Here is a 19,648-nt window from a genome sequence, read left to right as displayed (position 1 = left end):
CTGCAGATAGAAACGGATTTCTATTTTTCTAAAGAAAATACTAGATATTTTGGAAGTTGGAGTTGCGCTTTTTCAGAAAGAACAGTAGCGTTGACAAGTTGACATAGGCCTGATCTCCAGTATGCATGGATGGTAAACAGATCGATTGATCACCTTATCGGCTTACGCGCGATCGAGCGCATGTGTGGACGTACGTGCGTGCTGGCTAAACGTTAACCGGAGAGAGCACCATTCTGTTGTTTTCCTGCATTATGGAGTTACCCAGAACTTGGGCTACCTTTGGTTGTATGTGTGCGATATCGTCGACTAGTTCACGTCACAAACTGTACTACTACTTCCTCTCTCCGTGCTGGCTCTACTATAAATTCGCCATACTTGCATTGGTAGATAGATGGAGTGCGGTACTGGTCATAAAAGCTAGATCTCTCCACTGCAAGCTCATGATCTTGTCGCTAACGAAGCTAGCTAATTGCTAAGTAACTACAGGCATGGGATCACGCTACTGGTCGCTTGGTTCTCCACATGCTGGCACCGAAGAAAACAATCAAGGTGCGCACTGTGGGGATAATTACGATATATATAAGCTTGATTATTGACTCGGTTCCTCATTAATTTCTTTTTTGTCATTTGTTAAACTGGTGGCTTGTTAAGACTAATGAGTGCATGTGCACTATTTTGTTGTGCCTTTTCCTATATACTCCATCAGTTTCATAAAAAAAAAACTACCAAATGTGACATAAAAAATTTACCGCAAAATTCATTTATATAATTTTACTTACTCTTAATTATCTTTCAATCAAATTTACTTAGTCCATGAGTCGAGACGTTTTATTATCTTTCAATACTTTTTATCTATCCACCCTCCAATACTGTTTGTCTTTAATAAGAGCACTTTGGTCTTTTTTCATATCTAATAAATTTTTCATATGTGATTTAGAAATAGTGGGATAGTATGTTCTACCTAAGCAGTCTATTTGATGCTTAATTTTTCATACGATGCCACACTTTATGAAGTTCACTTATATTATACTCCCTCCATCCGAAAGTCTAAAACATAATTCTTTTATCACCAAGAACAATAAGTAATTAACTTATCCACCATATAAAAAAATCAGTACAGTATGTACACATGCATGCGCAATCAATAAGTACTAAGATGATTTCTTGGTTCTGGTCACTAATTTAATTTAACACTTAGAGATTACAAATAGACCTTACACTTTTGGATAAATAAAAAAATAAATAGGTTTTAGACTTTTGGATGGATGGAGTAAGTCATTTTGACTTTAAATTTTATCTAGATCTAGTGTTTTTTTAAAAAATCTGATCAAGTTTATAGAAAAATTAGTAACATTTATAGCAAAAAATTAGCTCTGATAGTATGTTCGTTTTGCGTTGAAAATGTTCCTATAGTTTTTTTTTATAAAATTGGTTAAACTTACGAATAGAAAAAAATTAAAACATTTTATAATATGAAGTGGAGGGGCACATCTCTTTATTGTATCTAATCTCTTGTTTGCTCATTAATTACACACCACAGCCACAGGAGGGATGAAATGGGGTGATCCCAGGACACAAGGCTCGCCTGCCAGCTTGCAAGGTAAAGCAACTGGCTACCTGCCTACCTAGCTACGCCATGTAAAAAAAAAAAAAAGCACAGCAAGCACATAAACAACTTTAGCTGGACATTTCTCTTTTTTATCTTTACTAATTATTTCATCGTAAGGTCCTCTAGGATGCGTCCACCAAACTATGGTGATCTATGAGACAACAAAAGCTAAAATTATCATGTTATATTTTTTTTCTAAAAAAAAGCAGGTTCTGATCCATACAGACTATATACTACTCCACGTTAACAATACTTATTGTTTTATACAAATACATGGTCTCCAAAAAATAAATTTGACCGCTATTAATTTATTTATTATAATATATGTAAAAATATTAATAAATATATGATTTTGTTGAAGTACCTTCTAAGTTCTTCAGATTTATAAGATAAATGTTTAGAAATTAAAGCTTGGCATCAATCTTGCCTAAAATGAAATAATATCAACCTGAAGGGTGTAGCTAGTTAGCCTGCTGATAGGCTGAGCACTAGAGCGCTACACCTATCAAGTAATTTCAAATTTTATTTGAAAGAAAAGTAATTTCAAATTTAATATAAAAATGACACAAGATAATACTGCCAGCATATAGTTAACAAGTGAGTATAATACTCCATAATTTCTTTTGCACGGATATATAAAAAGTACATGGAATTAAATGAAAATGATTATGATTGGCTGATATCAAGAAGTACAGGGGGGAATTAAATAGAGAATTGTTGTTATTGTTGTGATAAGAACGTAAGTAAAGAAATTAATATATTAGAAGACAAAATTTTGCTTTATTTATTGAAGCAATGTTGTGACGTATTTTCTTTTGTCGATACTTCATACAAAAGCATGGCATTTAGCCAGTGTGAGTATATAGTAGATCAACCAGTCGATAACATGCTAACAATGTTTTGAGCAAATATATCTACCGGACCACAATCCCTTCCTCACTATAGCTAGGCTTGTGGCCTATACTAAGGCAGTTGGGCTTTGTATTTCTGGGTTCCTCCTCGTTGCCGACCCAATCATTCTTCGAGTTAGAAGGCAACTCATGACGTTTATATTAATTACTCTCTGTTTGTAGGATATAGTGGGCCGTCTTCAGTGCATCAGCCCATCAGCAGAGAACGTGAGTACTGTACAGTGCACACAGATTGAGCATTTTTAATTAGATATGTATATATATGCGTACGATATGATTATATGAAGTTAAATATTCCTCTGTGTTGTAATTACGCATGCACTACAGCCGCAGCGGGTTTAATACGGGGAGATCCCAGGGCTCAAGGCGCACAAGGTAATTAAATTATTACCAGGCTTAATTTCGTCCAGTTTAGGCGAGGATTCTCTTTATTAGATCAAAGGCTTTCCGCGCAGCTTTATTGATCAAAGCATAATAGGAGTTCGATACATGAGAAATGCTGGGGTTTCCGCCTCTTAGGTTGGATCTAATTTGTATCCCTAAACTATAAAACCGGGTATAAAAACTCTTTTAAGTATTAAAACTGGTGAAAAAGACTCTCAAGACTACAGCGAGGGTGGTATTCGCCGATGTGGAGTCCACGTGGCAGCTAACCACTAAATAAATAAAAAAATAGACATGGCCCACATGTCAGCGCCCTTTCTTCATCTCCCCTCTATTTCTTCTCCGGCATCGGCAAGTGCATGGCGGCGGTGCCTTGTGGTGAGTCGTTTCCTTGTGCTGCGATCCTGCGACTGCGACTCCGCCGCTACTGGAGTGGCCGCAACATGGACCTCCTCGTCCTGTCCGCCTCCGATGTCACGCCGTCTCCACCGCAGACAAGCCCCGCATCTTTGATCCCCTCCCGGTCTTCCCTTCTCTCCCATGCAGGACAACATACAGAAGTATCACCATCTACTCCCTCAGCAGCAAGGGCTGGGATAACATCCAAAAGAATGCAAGCAACAATTAAGCCAAATCGTATTTGCGGTTGGTTTTGCTTCTCATCGGCGAGCGTGGTTGCCATCGCCGGGTGTCATGCACAACATGTCACCATCGATGATGGTTGGATCTCATGCTTGCTCTGTTGTGTCGTCTCTAGTGAATAATTTCTAGGTGTTTGTCCTTCGATCGCCTTCCTCTCTACGGCACTGAGTTCGTTGAGCTCCCATGTGAGCGAGCGTTCGAGCGAGCATCGGTGGCAGCAGGCGCATAGCTTGAGGTCGACCTCGCCTAGCTCCGGGGGTCACGCTGCTCGACGCCGTCACCACCCGAATCGATCAACTCCATCGCCGTCGACTCCTCTTCCGGTTCGCCCTCCACCACCTCTCCCTGTCTTCCCCGCCGCCTTCCTCGGTCCGTCGTGTGCACGTCGCTCTTGTAGCTTGAGCCCGAGGAGTCTCGCCGGTCGCCAGCCCACCGCTGCCTTCCTCCCTTCTCCACGGACGGGCAGCTAAGATCGAGGTCGATGGGGAAGAGAGATATGGGAGAGGGAGCAAGGAGGAAGAAGGGGTAGTACTAAGGATGACATGTGGTCTCCACATAATATTTCTATATTTTTTTTCTGACTCTGCATTTTTTATCGTGGTCAACATGCCATGTCATGGAATACCATCTTTCATACTTACTTAGGAGTCTCTTTGCACTGGTTTTAATAATTAGGAGAGTTATTATACCCGGTTTTGTGATTTAGTGGTACGAATCGAATTCAGCCTATATTAAGGGACTCAATGTGGACTTTTTCCTTTAATTAATTACTCTCTGTTTGTAGGATATGGTGGGCCGTCTTTACTGCATCAGCCCATCAGCAGAGAACGTGAGTACTGTACAGTGCACACAGATTGAGCATTTTTAATTAGATATGTATATGTATGCGTATGATATGGTTATATGAAGTTAAATTCCTCTGTGTTGTAATTACGCATGCACTGCACTACAGCGGCAGCGGGTTTAATCCGGGGAGATCCCAGGACTCAAGGCGCTCCCATTACACAAGGTAATTAAATTATTACTAGGCTTAAATTTCGTCCAGCTGATGCGAGGATTTTCTTTTTTAGATCAAATTAAGGCTTTCCGCGCAGCTTTACTGATCAAAGCATAACAGGAGTTCGATACATGAGAAATGCTGGGGTTTCCGGCTTGCCAAACACAACAAACAGCCATTAAACCAACGCCCTAACAAACACCAAGTCTTATGCCACAGATAATTACTTACCAGAACACGCAGAAGACTCAAAAGAACTCAAAAGAGGTAGACACAATTCCAGATTCCTCCTGCGCGACTTCATCGTACTGTTCACCGTCTTGAGCTTCGCCCTCCGGTCCTCCTCGACTTAAAACATCCTACCGCTGGGAATTCCAGCTTTACTGAGAAAGCCCAGGAAACATAAGTCTTGCAAAACCATTGTGCCAACAGGTAAAAGAAATACTTAAAACATCCTACCGCTGGGAATCCCAGCTTTGAGATAAAAGGGGTTTTAAGAAAAAAAGAAAAAAAAACTATTGAAGGGTGTTGGAGTGTATAAAGTGAATTACCCGTCTTTCCCTATCAGCTTAGGCTTTTAGGTGCGACTGGCTGGTGCATGCAACTTAATATGGTATCAGAGCCAGAGGTCTCGAGTTAGAATCCTGGCTGGCGCGCAATTAAATAAAATAATTGCAGCCCACTCCAATATTCCACGCTTGAGACTTGAGGGGGTCTCGCGTGAGGGGGAGTGTTGGAGTGTATAAAGTGAATTGCCCGCCTTTTTCTTTCCCTATCAGCTTAGGTTTTTAGGTGCAACTGGCTGGTCGTAGCTTTGTCAGCATTTCTTGATCTCGTCCTCTCTGCAGCACCTTTCAGCTCTGCAAAAGAGCTAAAGATTTGTCTATAACCTGCAATGGAGATTTTATCTATGTTTGCAAACACATCATCATTCCTTCCAATCCACAGAACCCTTTCCACAGCCGCTAGCACCACCACACACAAATTCAGTTTCTTTTCACTAAGATTTTCAATTTTGTTTATCTGCTAAAACTCCTCTAAATTATCAGGACTACTCCCGCACCATCACACACCCCTGATCACACTCCAAAACAACAATTGCTATAGGGCAAGCAAACAGGATATTATTAGAAGTTTCAGGTTGAGCAGACATGCATCGTAGGCTGTGTACATTCTTTAGGTGTAAAGGCCGGTTTAATCCATTATCTTAAAAAAAAAAAAGACATGCATCTTGCACTTCTCTGATGCCGTCCACTTTCTCTTAAGCTGGATAGCACTTTGGATTTTATCGCTATACACCATAAACAGGAACTGTTTCATCTTGAGGGGGATTTTGCTCCTGCAGATATTTTTTTGCCTTCGTGTCTATAACACCCCTAAAAGTCGATCGGCAATCTGTACATATTGACCTGGTAGAAACTCCCCTTTCTTTCCTTGGCGACAAATTAGGTCATCTTCCAAACTACTAATTCTAACATGTTCTCGTAACTTCCCATATCATCTTAATTAAAAATTCTTATAAAGATTTGGACTATTTCTCACACTTTCTTGTTGATTAATAACAGATCAAGGAACATAGTTTTTAAATTAAGGCATCTTCTCAGATATATTACATCTGACGATGTTTTCTTTTTTATAATTAAAGGGGCTCCCGATTGGGGTAATGTGAAGCAGCCAAACAGTACTGAAGGACAGCCACGGGATAGGGGTTCAGGCCACCGTGCATGAGTACTGCAAACCAACAGATCAGACATACATATATATCTAGACTAATGATTTGTAATTTGTATATACTTGCACTTTGACACTTCAGCGCCACGGGCACGCGGAGCAATATGGGGTGATCCCAGGGATCAAGATAAGCGTGTCTAATTCCCGCCACCACGCAAATAGGTATATTAACCACTAATCCGGTCATCCACACTTGCCACGTATTTTTAAACAATTAATATTTTTTGGTATTTATAAACTCACATTTTAATTATTAAAATATAAAAAAATATTATAATTGAGTTCAAGGACAATTCTGTTTTCATTAATTTCAAGTTTTCAGTTTTCAATAACAAAATTTGTAAAACACTAATTTTCGATCAAATACTATATATGACTGAGGCTCCAAACAGAATAGATTGAAATTGATTAATGAAAAGAAAAGTCAATTTACTCTCTTAACTATTTCATCGGGCATTTAACAGCTATTTATTTATTTTTGGCTTATATATGTTATTTATTTATTTTTACATTGCTCCATAATGGTATTTCTCCTTTTTGTGTTCCTCTATGTAAGTTGTATTTTACACTGAAATTTAATAGGATGATAGATGAATGCATTTGAACTTAGAGAAAATCTAAGAAATGCCATTCACAAGTGCCCAACTCTAAGAAATACCGCCGATAAGTGTAAGTTCCTCGAAATATCATCGTACAAGTGATTTTGTTCCAGAAACGCTATTGTTGTTAGGGTTCCGTCTATCCCGCGCCATTAAATACACTGTGTATCTTATAGCACTTAATGGAGGGTTGCTAACGGAACCCTAATGGCGATGACATTTTTTGGACCAAGTTACTCTTACGATGACATTTCATGGAACTTGCACTGTCGATGCATTTCTTGAAATTGGACGCTTGTCAATGGCGTTTCTTTGAATTTTCTCATTAACTTATGTCTGGAATATTTTTTTTTTAGAATTTTTCATCAAACTTCAAAAAATATTTTAGAACTTTGATAATGGTGTTATCTCTGTCTCTAAGAATTTTCAGCTTAGAATACGATTTGTATAAACAGAAAGAAAACAAATATATAAATGCTCTCAAGCCCTAATTAGTAAATTAAGTGAACCACGTTTGCAATAGTTTACAGTGCTGTTTTTGTTTAACTAATTACACAGGCGATTCCACTCTTAAACTCTATCTACATATGTAGCGCGTGAGGAAGCGGTACGCATGGAAGTGATCATCAGACAGATGGCGGTATCAGACAGATATATTACAATAAATGTATTAATCCAACCGTACATAATGTGTGGCGCAGCGATCTCAGATTGCATATGTATAGCGTACGTACTTAGGTACGTGCGAGCGTATAAATACATATATACAAGCACATGGCCGCTGTTGCGGGTGCGCTAGAATAAATATACAATATCCATGCATGCGTTATCTGTATACATATAGAATATTCATGTATGCGTTACTATCGTATACAATATCGATCTGTTCTATATACAGATGTTGTTCTATATACATATTATCTGTATACATATACAATATCCATGTATGCTTTACTATCATACAATGTAACGCGGTGCGTGTATCTCATCATCTTATACTATATACCTGTACAAATCATCCCCACTATTAGAATTCTCTTCTTCCTCGTGCTTCCACGTCACCCCATTTTGTCCCCACCCTTCGATCTCAATCAAGCGATCGACCCCTCTCGCATCGCTCCTCTCCTCTCCCACATCTCGCTGCTTCGCCGGCCCCACGCGCATCGACCCCTCTCTCCCGCATCGCTCCTCTCCTCTCCCGCATCGACTCCCTCTTCCGGATCTCGCTCCGCCGCCCCCACCGCATCAATCTCGCCGCGTCACATCCTCTCCATCTCCCGCATCGTGCTTGCCCGTATGGGCGCTGGCATGTCATCCGCCTCCCGTGCCACACAGAGGCAGGATGAGGGTGTGGCGCTTCCCCTCCCGTCGCCCCCATGGCGGCTCGTGCGCCGCTTCCCCTTCCTCTCCCATGTCTAAGGTTGTTCGCCTCTTTAGGTTGCCGTGATGAATGGAAACCTTCGACAACCACCGAGGAAAACACTTCATGGCTGTTATAAAGTAAATCCATTAATGGCTTAATGCGTTTTCTTCTCCTCTTATTCCTTTATCAGTTATGCATTTCTATCCAATTTATCATCTTGCTTATTCGTCGATCTACCACTCTACCAGGCTGCTGGCGTTTTACTACCGTTCTTGCAACTCTGCTTGCTGGATGCATATGCACCCCTCACTTGGTCATCCTCTCCAATTACTTCAATGATCTAACACAGGTTACCTACCGATTTTCCCTTTCCTTATGTTCAGTAAATCTGATACCCACCGATAGATCTGTTCGCACACCATTTCAATTTGTACGCATTAGTTATTATTTAATTCATTTTTGCATCATGATCTATAGTCAGTATATAGTATCATTATTTGCTCAGTTTGATTGTCTTAGCAAATTTTATTGTTGCTGTATCCTTTTTTTTTTCCAGGTTTCATGTTCTTGGTTACTGATTTAGTTGATTCATATTCTTTATTTATCCTGAATTATAGACCACTTCTCATTCTTAAGTGGTTGAAGATGTGGCAAATGTGCATCTACCGGTTGATTTGTCACCCGAACAGATCTAAGAAGAATATAATTAACTCATCGAGCTGAGTAACAATCATATGGGCTGCTAAGCGGATGGAGCTTTCTTCTTTTGGTATTTTAATTATGGTCTTTAACTGGTGAAGTTATATATATGTCGGTACATCTATGTCGTTAATGTGTTTTTCTCACTTTTCATAAGGTCCTCATAAAAAATGATGTTAGATTCTCTACACACAGACACGCATGTTTGCTCTTAAATAGATTAGGTTGTCTTCCGTCTCAAAGTTCATTTTATTTTCTGATCATGTATACTCTAGATATGTTTTTAAGTATCATTTGTCACTATTGAATTAGCTTGGTGATATAAATATTTTTGGAGTTTTCTGAAAGCTAAAATCACTCCAAAGAGTTAATCAAGGATGAGTACTTAATTATATATATATACGAGGTAATAATCCTTTTCCCAACTTCCCATATCTTACTCAAGCATGAAAATTTTCTACCATTATTATATAATAGTTTGACACCTTAGTTATGATTTCCTTGCTATCAGTGATAATTGGACTATATTTGTAGATGTTTAAATATAAAATATTGATGTTTCAGTTATGGTTATTATCAGTTTTGTAATTGTAAAGTAGTCATCACTCATCAGCTAGGTTTGCTACATGACTTGACTGCATTCCTGATCAGCTATGCAACTACGAATGCACTCGTAATGTTCATCGCATATTTATACGATAAGATATGCATAATAATTGCTACTTCCAGTTAAATAAACTTTTCTTACCACAATAATATATGATATTCTAGCACCTTATTCATGAATCGATTGGCATTCATTTGCAAGATTAACTACAGAATTTCCAAAACTGTGATAAATGGGTCAGCGAGGGAAGTGGTACTAGGAAAAACGTCATGCTGAATAAAGGCTATCAAGTTAACGAGGACAACAGTATGACACCTTACTTGCTTTTCTACTGTAATTTTTCATACATGCTCTGTTCATAAACACATAGTACATAATTTTGGGTAATTTTATTGATGGTGTATTGTTTTCATTTTCCAGTAATGTTTAGTGGCCTTCAATTTTGTTTATTAATACTTGCTCTATCCGGCCGTCAACAGCCATATATTTGAGTTGTAATTATGTTAGTTGCATTGGCCAACCACTGCTACATGAGTGGATACTCCATCATGTAATATTTAGTTATAATTGTAAAATCAAAGGTGTTTTTGATTATTATTCTGTGATGAACAATTGTCATTGGAGATTATTGGTTTTGTTATTTGGAATTTATTCACGAAGTGGTTTTGGAGATGATTGGATTTACAGGTGAATTGCAGGTTCATTATTTCATGTGGACCGGTCAGACTGGGTCGGTGCGGTTGGTCAGACCGGCGTGTATTGCGTGGTCAGACCGTCGCAGCCCGCGGTCTGACCGGCCGACGCTGTGTCGGTTTCGGTTTCGGGTTGTTTGTTTGGATATCCATGATTATTTCATGATTATGGCTTCTAGATGGATACTATACGTATGTAATACTGTTATTTGCTGCTAATTAGTCAAGTTGGAGATAGCTTAGTCTCGGAATATGGTTTCTTTGTTTATTTCATGTGTAGGTGACTCGATGCCTCGGGAGAGTATTTGCGGTGATGGACTGGGAGTCGGCTTGGGAATAAGACGAAGTCCGTGGTGGTCAGAGATCATGAGGGATACTAAGACTAGAGTTGATGCACGTGGTTGATGGAGATTCCATATATATGGCATACGATGGAGGTATTGTGTGCGTATGGGATGCGGAGTCGAATTTGGAAGGAGTCCAAATTTGGTACGATTGGTTATGTAAAGTTTCTTTCTTGTACTAGAGGGTTTCCTAAGGTGTTTAGGACTCTTAGTATGAGTTTGGTTCATGGCTTTAGACTGCCTACCTCGGGTATAAATAGAGGGGGAGCGTGAGGCTTCCCGGTATCGCTTTTGAGAGCAATCGAGTTGAGTTTTGAGTTAGGGTTTCGAGTTTAGTCGAAATTTTTGTAAGGAGTGTTGTTGGTCCACTTTGTAAACACAGAGAGAATCAATAAAGTCGTCATCTACTTTAAGAGTTCTTCGATTTGTATTTCACCGAGTTTCGACGGTCAGACCGGCGGCGCACCGGCGGTCAGACCGGCGGCGACAGGAGTCGGCGGCAGGCGATCTCGGCGGTTCGATCGGAGTTCGATCTCGGTCAGACCGACTTTCATCAGGCGGTCAGACCGGCGCAACTACTTCGGTCAGATCGCAATCCGTCGAATTCGAGGGTAACATTTATTTCCGCTAAAAGTTTTCGGTTTTTGGGTATACCAACCATTCACCCCCCTCCTGTTAGCTTAGTTATTGTGTTTCGATCCTACAATAATTACCACTGTATATACTCCATCAATTATATGGTAAGTAGTTTTTTATCTTTTTCCTTCTCAAATGTTATGCTCATATTACATGTTTGAAAGTTCTTTATTATATCCGCAGCAACGCGTGGGGTACTATCTAGTTATAATAAATTGTCTCTAAGTGATGTTTAATTAACTACAGCACGTTTGTATACAATAAAACACAAAGTTCGATTAATAGTGTAGGATTGAATACAAGAATCAAACCTACGAGAGGGGACGTGAATGATAGTAACATCAAAAAATCAAATCTTTTTGAGGAATGAAAAGATTATCCTCAAACTTAACGAAGTTGCACCGGCCAAACCAATGCCGCCGCCGGTCTGACCTATGCCCTACCGCTGGTCAGATCGTCGCCTACCTGCCGGTTAGACTGCCCATCGGTCACCTTGCCTGCTTGTTGCCGTCGTCGCGTTGTCGCCGCCGGTCTAATCGTCCATTTTACTCGGGTTAGATCGTCAGGATCAAGAAAAACACAAACCAGTGAAACTCTTGAAAGTAGATCGATTAACTTAATTGCATCAATATATGCTTACAAAGTGCATCTACAACACTTCTCGCTCAACTGTCGAACTAGGATTGTGTCAGTGTTAAGGATAAGGCATACCTCCAATACGTGGATTAGTGGAATATGACAATACCATATACCTGATAGTATATGAGAAGGTATCCTTTTATTAAGGAAATATGGTGAATAAAGAAGGAAATTATCTTCGTAGAAAAGAAGGTGCTAGAGTCCTAGTCGGGAAAGATGATCAGCACTACAAATACAAGGCTCTCTCATCTAGTGAGGGGCATCGAATTACAGGCCGTAGCCAAAGCCAAATCCAGAACAAATCCGGAGGAAGCCAGTGTCCTATTCGCTGAATAGATCTCACCGAGTACACCCAAAAACTGTGTAATTGGCTTCTACGACCAACCTGGCCTGGGAGATCCAACCCAGCCAGCCTTCACCGTGGTCCAAGTTGGATCCATTGTCATTCCTATCTTTGCCCCAGCCCTGATCTCACCCCCTTGGCCTATACCGAGGATGAGGCCACGATGATGGCACTAGTGGATGTAACCTCTCAAGAAGCCACCTCTCTAGTTCACACCGAGAATGTGGTGCCAAAAATTCCAGAGTAGTACCCAACTTTTTGTGCCCCTATTCGCAACCTTGGTACAACGACATCTTGACCTCCTTTGTACTTTTGCAGTCCTCCCTTACGTCCCGCAACATCTGATCAAAATCATCTGCACCGTCGTTATCTTTAACAGCCCCGCCTGCCTCGCCAGTTGTATTTTCTTCAAATCCACCGTACTGAGCCCAGTCCGGAATGTTTTTATCTTCTACTTCATCTTTTTCTATTTGAACCCCTAGCTCTCCGTGTGAGGTCTAACAATTATAGCTAAGCATGAACCCCGACTGAAACAAGTGGAAATTAATAGTTCTTAATGTAGAATACTCCTTCTGGTTTTTGCACTTATTGTATGGACAACACATAAAACCCTTATACTTGTTAGCATCGGCCACACTTAAAAAATAATGCACGCCGTCAACAAATTCTTTCGACCGTTGGTCCGCGGTGTACATCCATTGCCAATCCATCTACATGAAATACACAAAAATCATAAAAAAAATCCACGAAGGTCAAACCAAGTAAATAATCATACAATAATTATATATAATTGTTCGTACAATAATTACACAATAATCCCTCATATTAGTCTGGTTTTAATTATTTTTAAAGTTTTAAACAAATATTTAATGTGTTGTACTTATTTTAATTTTAAATTAACTTAGTTTTCTATTTTTTATCTTAATTATCTATATTTTTTCTTTGCCATCTCTTTTATCACCTTTTTATAAAATTTTAAATAAACAAAATTTCTATACTCTTTCTTCCCTAAACAATTTTTTTCTCTCATCATTTTTCATCAGCGTTTTTAGAGGCAATAATGTAAACAAAACATATATCGAAATGTAATATGCTAAGAAAAAAACATTAGAGGATGAAGTTGCTAACCTTTTAAATCCCTCCGATTTGTATATTATCAGCAAAACAAATTCACAAAAAGTTTTGGCAGCACCTCCCCTACTCCTCTTGAACTTTTGAAGCATGGCTCAGGCTAGAGGTGAAAGAAGACCAATATAAAGGATCCCAACTTTAGCTCTGGTGGTGATACAAACCGGAACTAAAGATCAAAATGAACTTTAGTCATGGTTTGTAACACCAACTGGGGCTAACGTTGGGATCTTTAGTTCCGGTTGGTAACATGCCCGATGCCTTGATATCCTCTGACATGGTATGATCTTTAGTCCCGGTTGGTAAGATTACATAGTCCTGTTTACTTATAAATCGGGACTAAAATTGTTTTTTACTCCATTTTTTTATGAACCGGGGCTATTGTGATTTTTGGCAACCGACTAAAATTGGTTTCTCCAATAGTGTTATCTCCTCGGTTTGATAAGTACCTCCAAAATATGCAAGAAACGACAAAACTCTTGAAGTCTAAAGTAAATCGACGGTCCGAACGTTGTTTTATCCATTTTATTTTCGAACGTTAGTGCTCTAAATGGTGTTTAATGATCACGAAATTAGTTCTCATAACGTAGCCGCATATGGGAACCGTTTTAACAGGCACGGTTTGATTGGGGTCGTGCCCGGGCCGGCCCGACCCGACAGCTGGGCCGTGCCTGGGCTGATGCCTTGGCACGGTGGGCTGGCCTGGCACGGCTTGATCCAATGAGGAGGGAAGATAAATAGTTTAGGGGACTAAAATTAGACTTAATGCAGCCAATTCACGGCCCAAGAGAGAAGGAATACAAAATAGACTTGTCACAATCATGCAGACATGGCAGCCCAAAGAAATGAGGGATTAAAATTAGACTTATTTTTAATGAAGAAGCATGATAGGCTATCGTGCCTTCGGGCTGGCCCGGCATGGCCCGAGTCGTATTGGGCTGTGCCTAGACCGATGCTTTAGCACGTGGGCCAGCACGGCATGGCCGGTGTGTTGGTCGGGCCATGCCGCCCAGATGGCCATCTATACTTCTCAGGCATTAGACACTTTAACAAATTAATGTATATATATCGGCTCTCGTAAAACAGTTACATGTGGAAAATTACAGACGGGTCTTGACTGTGCATACTCCCTCCGTAATTTCACGAGCGGATCTTGTTTTGGCTGGCATGTAAAAATAAAGGTGTATATACAAAAATAGTTTTATAGTATAATATCCATTTGCTAAAATATTTTTTACGAGTGAATTATGATCCAAAGTACGTGTAAAAATTAGGGAATTATTACAAACCGTCCATACTCATAGTGGTAGTATAAGTATAAAATGTAATATTACAATATAGGGCAAACATTGAAATCACACTTATTCATGCCTATATATATGGCTATATATACGTACATTGGTGTTCCATATCGCACGATTAGGTAATTAAAAAGCCCCAACGGGCATACAAGCACTTTATACACAAGCGTATTTATTAGTACTAGAAGATTATTTCACTTTTCCCTTGAGCTTTAGGACCGTATAGACCGCCTGCAGCACGGCGAACGCGGTGATGATGATGGCAATCACAGAGCCGACGGCGATGCAGGGGTTGCGGAAGTACTTGCGCCGCATCCACGCCATCCATTTGAAAGGACGACTCCGGCAACGCCTCTCCAGCATCACGCATTCATCCCGCAGGTAGTTGAGGGTCGGGTTGTCGATGTCGAAGATGATCCCATTGCAGAGATCAGTTAATTGCTTGGCGCAATCTGCATGGACCATGAGGTGGTCGGCTACACGGTTCGCCGACAGCAGTTGGACGTCTTCCGCCGTGCTTGCCAGCTGGGACATGAGCGTGCAGTATGCCGTGACGCGATATTGCTGGAGCGTATTGGCGTTCTGCTGCTCCAGCACGATCAGGTTGCGAAGCATGCAGAACGTCTCGCTATCAAGGTACAGGCTGGGGAATTCGAGCCCTATGCCGCAGCGTCGGGGCTCCACGTCGAGGATGGAGCGTGCCTTGCATTTTCCATCGTGGCAGCCCTTTAAGATTGAGATCAGGTCGACGCCGGTGAGATTCACACAAACCATGTCATACTGCTTGGCGGGGCGCCAACGCAGGAAACGTGTAATCTGGATCGCTGTGGAATCCTGCCCATCTGTTGCCAATGTCTGCTCGACCGCCTGAGGTCGTCCGTTCAAGAGTATGTGAAGCAAGTGCAGAAGATGACTGGGAGTCGGCATCTGCATCTCCACATACCGATCGCCGGCCTACCGCGTAACCGCGTAACTTGAGCATATACTCTGCGATGTATGAACAAAAATGGCGTACCAGCTGCGAGCCGCCAGCAGTAGGGATCAAACCAGTTATTTCGTTGATTTTCTCCAGGATAAAGAACGGTATCTGATTCTCAACGAGGTAGATGATGTCGTGTTCTAGGTGCTGGGGTGGCACGTGTTGTCGTTGCCAGCTTCCTCGTGCAATGCCGATTGTTGGAACTACGAACTTGGATAGGATGTAGCATCCGTCCTCAAGTAACATGTTCAGGAATTCATCCTTCCGTGTCGGAGTTAACAAGTCAGGATTCCACCCGTAGTAGCGTAACGCGTCACTCATATGATTATTCAGCAGGGTAAGCCAGCCGTTCTTAACCGCCGAACTGTTGCTTGCTGCGCCGCCTCGCGTCACCTGATCCTGCAGGATTTTGTCGAGGTTTCTTTCCTTCTCCTCCTTCCCCGTCGGGAGATCACTGTTCATGTGGTACGGGCCGATGGAGACGTACAACGGTGTGAATAGGTCTGCTTTTGGTGGGGCGAGGCGGAACCTGTTGTCCACATTTTTGATGAAGCAGGTTATCTCCACATTTTCTTGTGCCATGTCTATACTCTATAGCACTACTGCTGCCAGCTTCTGTGGCTGACCTGGAATTTATTGGTCCAGCATGCAGATCATCAGTTAGATATTGGCGTATGCATCAGCATGCTTGCACTGCAGATGGCAAGCACATCGCAATCACTCTATTTGTCAATTAATTGTGTCAATTTTTTTCTTAACCCCCACAACTGAACTTGCACAATCCCAAAAACTACAATTCTACACATTTAGTGTGACTTTTAGTTTTCATTACCATACTTCTACTGGATTAATCTAAATATATTTTTACACATGTGTACAATATAAGTTGTTGTTGTTCGTAAGATCTACACTGAAGTGTATTTTTTAAAAAACAAATAAAAAGTTATAACACAGTATGTGTCTCATCCTAAAAAAAAGTTTGGCATGAAAACATTGTTGATTTAGAAGTTAAAAAGTGACTGGTAGATAATAAAAGATAATTCACTTTACAAATAGATAGCCCAATAACTTGTACGATTTCGCCTTGATAAAACTAATATTGCTGTCATTTCGCTGATGCCGTGTTGCAAAGCTAATAATACTCCCAATTTATATAATCTTCACTTCTAAAAGTTAGTTCCAAATAATGGTACTTCGCTCACTATTAATAAGTACCCAGCCTCAAGTTACTAATTAAGGGGGGAGATCTGAACGTACAGCAACCGATGTGTACTATTCATGTGATCATTAAATTGGGAGCGTAACTTTTAGAAGTGAAGATATAATCTTTGTATTATATGGGTTGCCATTGAGCCCATATGGGCTTTCCAAATGGTCTTGTCGTTCAACTTGTTATTTGGTACTAATGTAAATAAATATAGTATAATGGGTTGAAAATAATGTGTAAATTATTACGCCTTAGATGGCCGGCCATGCCTAAATCTGAATGGGCTTAGCCAATATTTAGATTACTCACTCATGGTCTTTGATATGCCACATGATATTTTATGATGGATCAAATTGTCACAATGAACATTGCCATGTCAGTTCCACGTCACACTGTACTAAAATTTTATAATGTTTTATGTCCTACATGGCAACTGTATATTCATCAAAGTTTAGTATTATGACGTTTTGTAGGCTTGATAGTGATGAAAATGAGCGACATAAACACAATTATGAAAGAAGGATTGTCGCCAGATCAATGAAAAAAAAATGTTTTCTCCATAAAACATGATTAGAGACGCACGGTGACAAATCACTACTGGAGAAACCATCTTTGGTCGGTCGACCAAATTCTACAATAGTCCCGGTTCCAATAAAAACCAAGACTAAAAATAAATTTTAGTCCCGGTTTATAAGCCCAACGGGACTATATGATCTTTAGACCCGGTTCACATGTCAGGGGCTGTCAGCCCCCCCCTCCCCCTCGGAACTTTAGTCCCGATTGCTAGCACCAATCGGTACTAAAGATCCCGAGGATCTTTAGTCCCGGTTGGTAAGATTTCTATGTGCGCGCATGCAAGTCATCTTTCATCATTTTCTCCTCTCCCATCCAACCATCCTCCATCTTATCTTCTTCTCTCCTCCTCCTTTCCTGATCGAACACTTCCAGGAAAATCTCTCCATCCCCTTCCTTCTTCTCTCAACCCATCTCCTCCTCCCCTCTCCTCCCTCCCCTCTCCCACTCCTCAACTCCCCTCCGGCGCGGCGACTGGATGAAGGCCGGCCGGCAGCGCCCCGGGGCGGGGCGGCGGGATGGAGGCCAGCTAGCGGCGGCCCGGGGTGGGGCGGCGGGATGGATCTCTCCATCCCCTTCTTCTCTCAACCCATCTCCTCCTCCCCTTTCCCACTCCTCCCCTCATCTCCGGCGGGGCGCGGCTGGATGGAGGCCGACCGGCGGCGGCCCGGTGCAGGCCGGCGGGATGGGTGGCTAGCCGGCGGTGGAATGGGAGGATTTATTTAAATTTTTCTTAATTTGTTTGATGATTTGTGGATGTTGTTGATTTGTGAATGTGTTTGTGAATATTTTTGTGAATAAATTTGTGATGATGTGCTGTGAATAAATTTGTGATGTTGTGTTGTGAATGAATTTGTGATGATCTATCAATGAATTTGTAATGTTGTTGATGAATTTGTGATATGTGCTGTGAATCAATATGGAAGGAGGAAAAATAGAAAAATCAAAGGAGGAAAAAATGAAAAAAAAAAACTAGTAAAATCAAAGGAGGAAAAAATGAAAAAAAAAAACTAGTCCCGTTGGTAACATCAACCGGGACTAAAGATGGTTGCATATTTAGTCCCGGTTAGTGTTATCAACCAGGACTAAAGATCGATCTTTAGTCCCGGATATTTGAACCAGGACTAAAGATAGCGATCTTTAGACCCGGATTCATAATCCCAGTTGAAAAACCGGGACTACGGAGGGTTATCAACCGGGAGTACAAATCATTTCTCCACCAGTGAATGAATTTTCGTGTGGTGAACGTCACAGTTTCGAAACATGATGTAAATAAAACTATACCTATATAATTAAGTATTATTCTCATCTTTTTTTATATTTAGAAATGAAAACTAGCAACACCGTCAAGAAAATTCTGAGGTGGCATTTGCAAGATAAGCTCCAATCCCGTGGCATATCCTTGCAATTTCAGCATTTTCGATGGTTCTATATTCATATAATTGATGAAGCATACAATTACACTGATACCAAATGTACAATTGTTCTCACAGCAAACCAATTAATAGCAGTGCACCAAATAAAACAATAAGTGCAAGACTACGCACCTTTAATTAGTCACATATCATTGTAAAAAAATAATGTCAGTTAAATTTATTACAAATCACAGAAGTACGCTGGAATAAATAATTAATTGAAATTATAGATGAAATATCTGTAATAAGTAAAAGAAGTATAGCCATATGTCGATTTACGGTATTCCTTTAGCTTTGTTATTATGTGGATATTATGATTCCACTGAACATTCAAACACATAACATAAATTTCAATAGGATGTTCTCTACGTACGTACCTCCCGCCACGAACTGATCTAAAATGAGTCCCCTTGAACGATGCCTGAGTTGCTCTCTTAACAAAGTACGGTCTGAGTATATATATATATATATATATATATATATATATATATATATATAGAGAGAGAGAGAGAGAGAGAGCCACCTCAAAGCATATATTGTGTATTTTTCACATCCATTTCTTTAGATAAACTTGGCTGACCAAGACGTATATATCGGTAAATATCACCGATCAATTGCAGATGTGCATGATGTATGATTGAGGGCCTGGTCAATTGGAAAAATAAATGATCGATCAATCATACACTGAAAAAGTCAGGAACAATAAAGAAGGAATATTTATTACTTCCTGTAACACCCTAAAAATTGGACCGACAAAAAAATCTAAACCCCAAAATATGGGCCTTCAAAAACTTTTTGAAGAAATTGCATCATGCCGATGTTATTCGATTATTTTATTGGATTTTGATT

The 19,648-nt window shown here is 40.4% G+C and overlaps 2 protein-coding genes across 20 annotated transcripts; one reads left to right on the top strand and one right to left on the bottom strand.

The window, feature by feature from the left end:
- The first annotated feature begins 332 nt into the window (after positions 1-332).
- LOC4345351 (uncharacterized) lies at positions 333-10,997 on the top strand. 18 transcript variants are annotated; one of them, XR_010734610.1, is made up of 11 exons: positions 342-549; positions 1,541-1,600; positions 2,683-2,727; positions 2,848-2,895; positions 4,331-4,375; positions 4,499-4,555; positions 6,189-6,436; positions 7,432-8,373; positions 8,485-8,585; positions 8,793-9,848; positions 10,230-10,997. XR_010734610.1 is itself a non-coding variant. In XM_066303621.1 (9 exons), the coding sequence occupies exons 1-7, from the start codon at positions 489-491 to the stop codon at positions 6,269-6,271; spliced, it is 399 nt and encodes a 132-aa protein (XP_066159718.1). In that variant the 5' UTR covers positions 368-488; the 3' UTR covers positions 6,357-6,436; positions 7,467-7,874. The 18 variants fall into 18 exon arrangements, 4 of the variants coding, with proteins under 4 accessions (XP_066159719.1, XP_066159718.1, XP_066159717.1 ...); XR_010734615.1 differs by having other exon boundaries at positions 354-549; positions 9,755-9,848; XR_010734614.1 differs by having other exon boundaries at positions 354-549; positions 9,744-9,848.
- Positions 10,998-14,602: 3,605 nt separating this feature from the next.
- Positions 14,603-19,366, bottom strand: LOC4345350 (uncharacterized). 2 transcript variants are annotated; one of them, XM_015793243.2, is made up of 2 exons: positions 19,177-19,366; positions 14,603-16,230 (listed from the first exon to the last, which is right to left on the bottom strand). In XM_015793243.2, exon 2 carries the CDS (start codon positions 15,556-15,558, stop codon positions 14,815-14,817), a length of 744 nt encoding a protein of 247 aa, XP_015648729.2. In that variant the 5' UTR covers positions 15,559-16,230; positions 19,177-19,366; the 3' UTR covers positions 14,603-14,814. The 2 variants fall into 2 exon arrangements, with proteins under 2 accessions (XP_015648729.2, XP_015648730.1); XM_015793244.2 differs by having other exon boundaries at positions 14,603-16,297; positions 19,177-19,362.
- Between the last annotated feature and the right edge of the window lie 282 nt (positions 19,367-19,648).

The sequence above is a fragment of the Oryza sativa genome, chromosome 8 (assembly GCF_034140825.1).
Source record: "Oryza sativa Japonica Group chromosome 8, ASM3414082v1".
NCBI classification, from domain to species: domain Eukaryota; kingdom Viridiplantae; phylum Streptophyta; class Magnoliopsida; order Poales; family Poaceae; genus Oryza; species Oryza sativa.
This window is presented reverse-complemented; position numbering and strand designations above follow the sequence as displayed.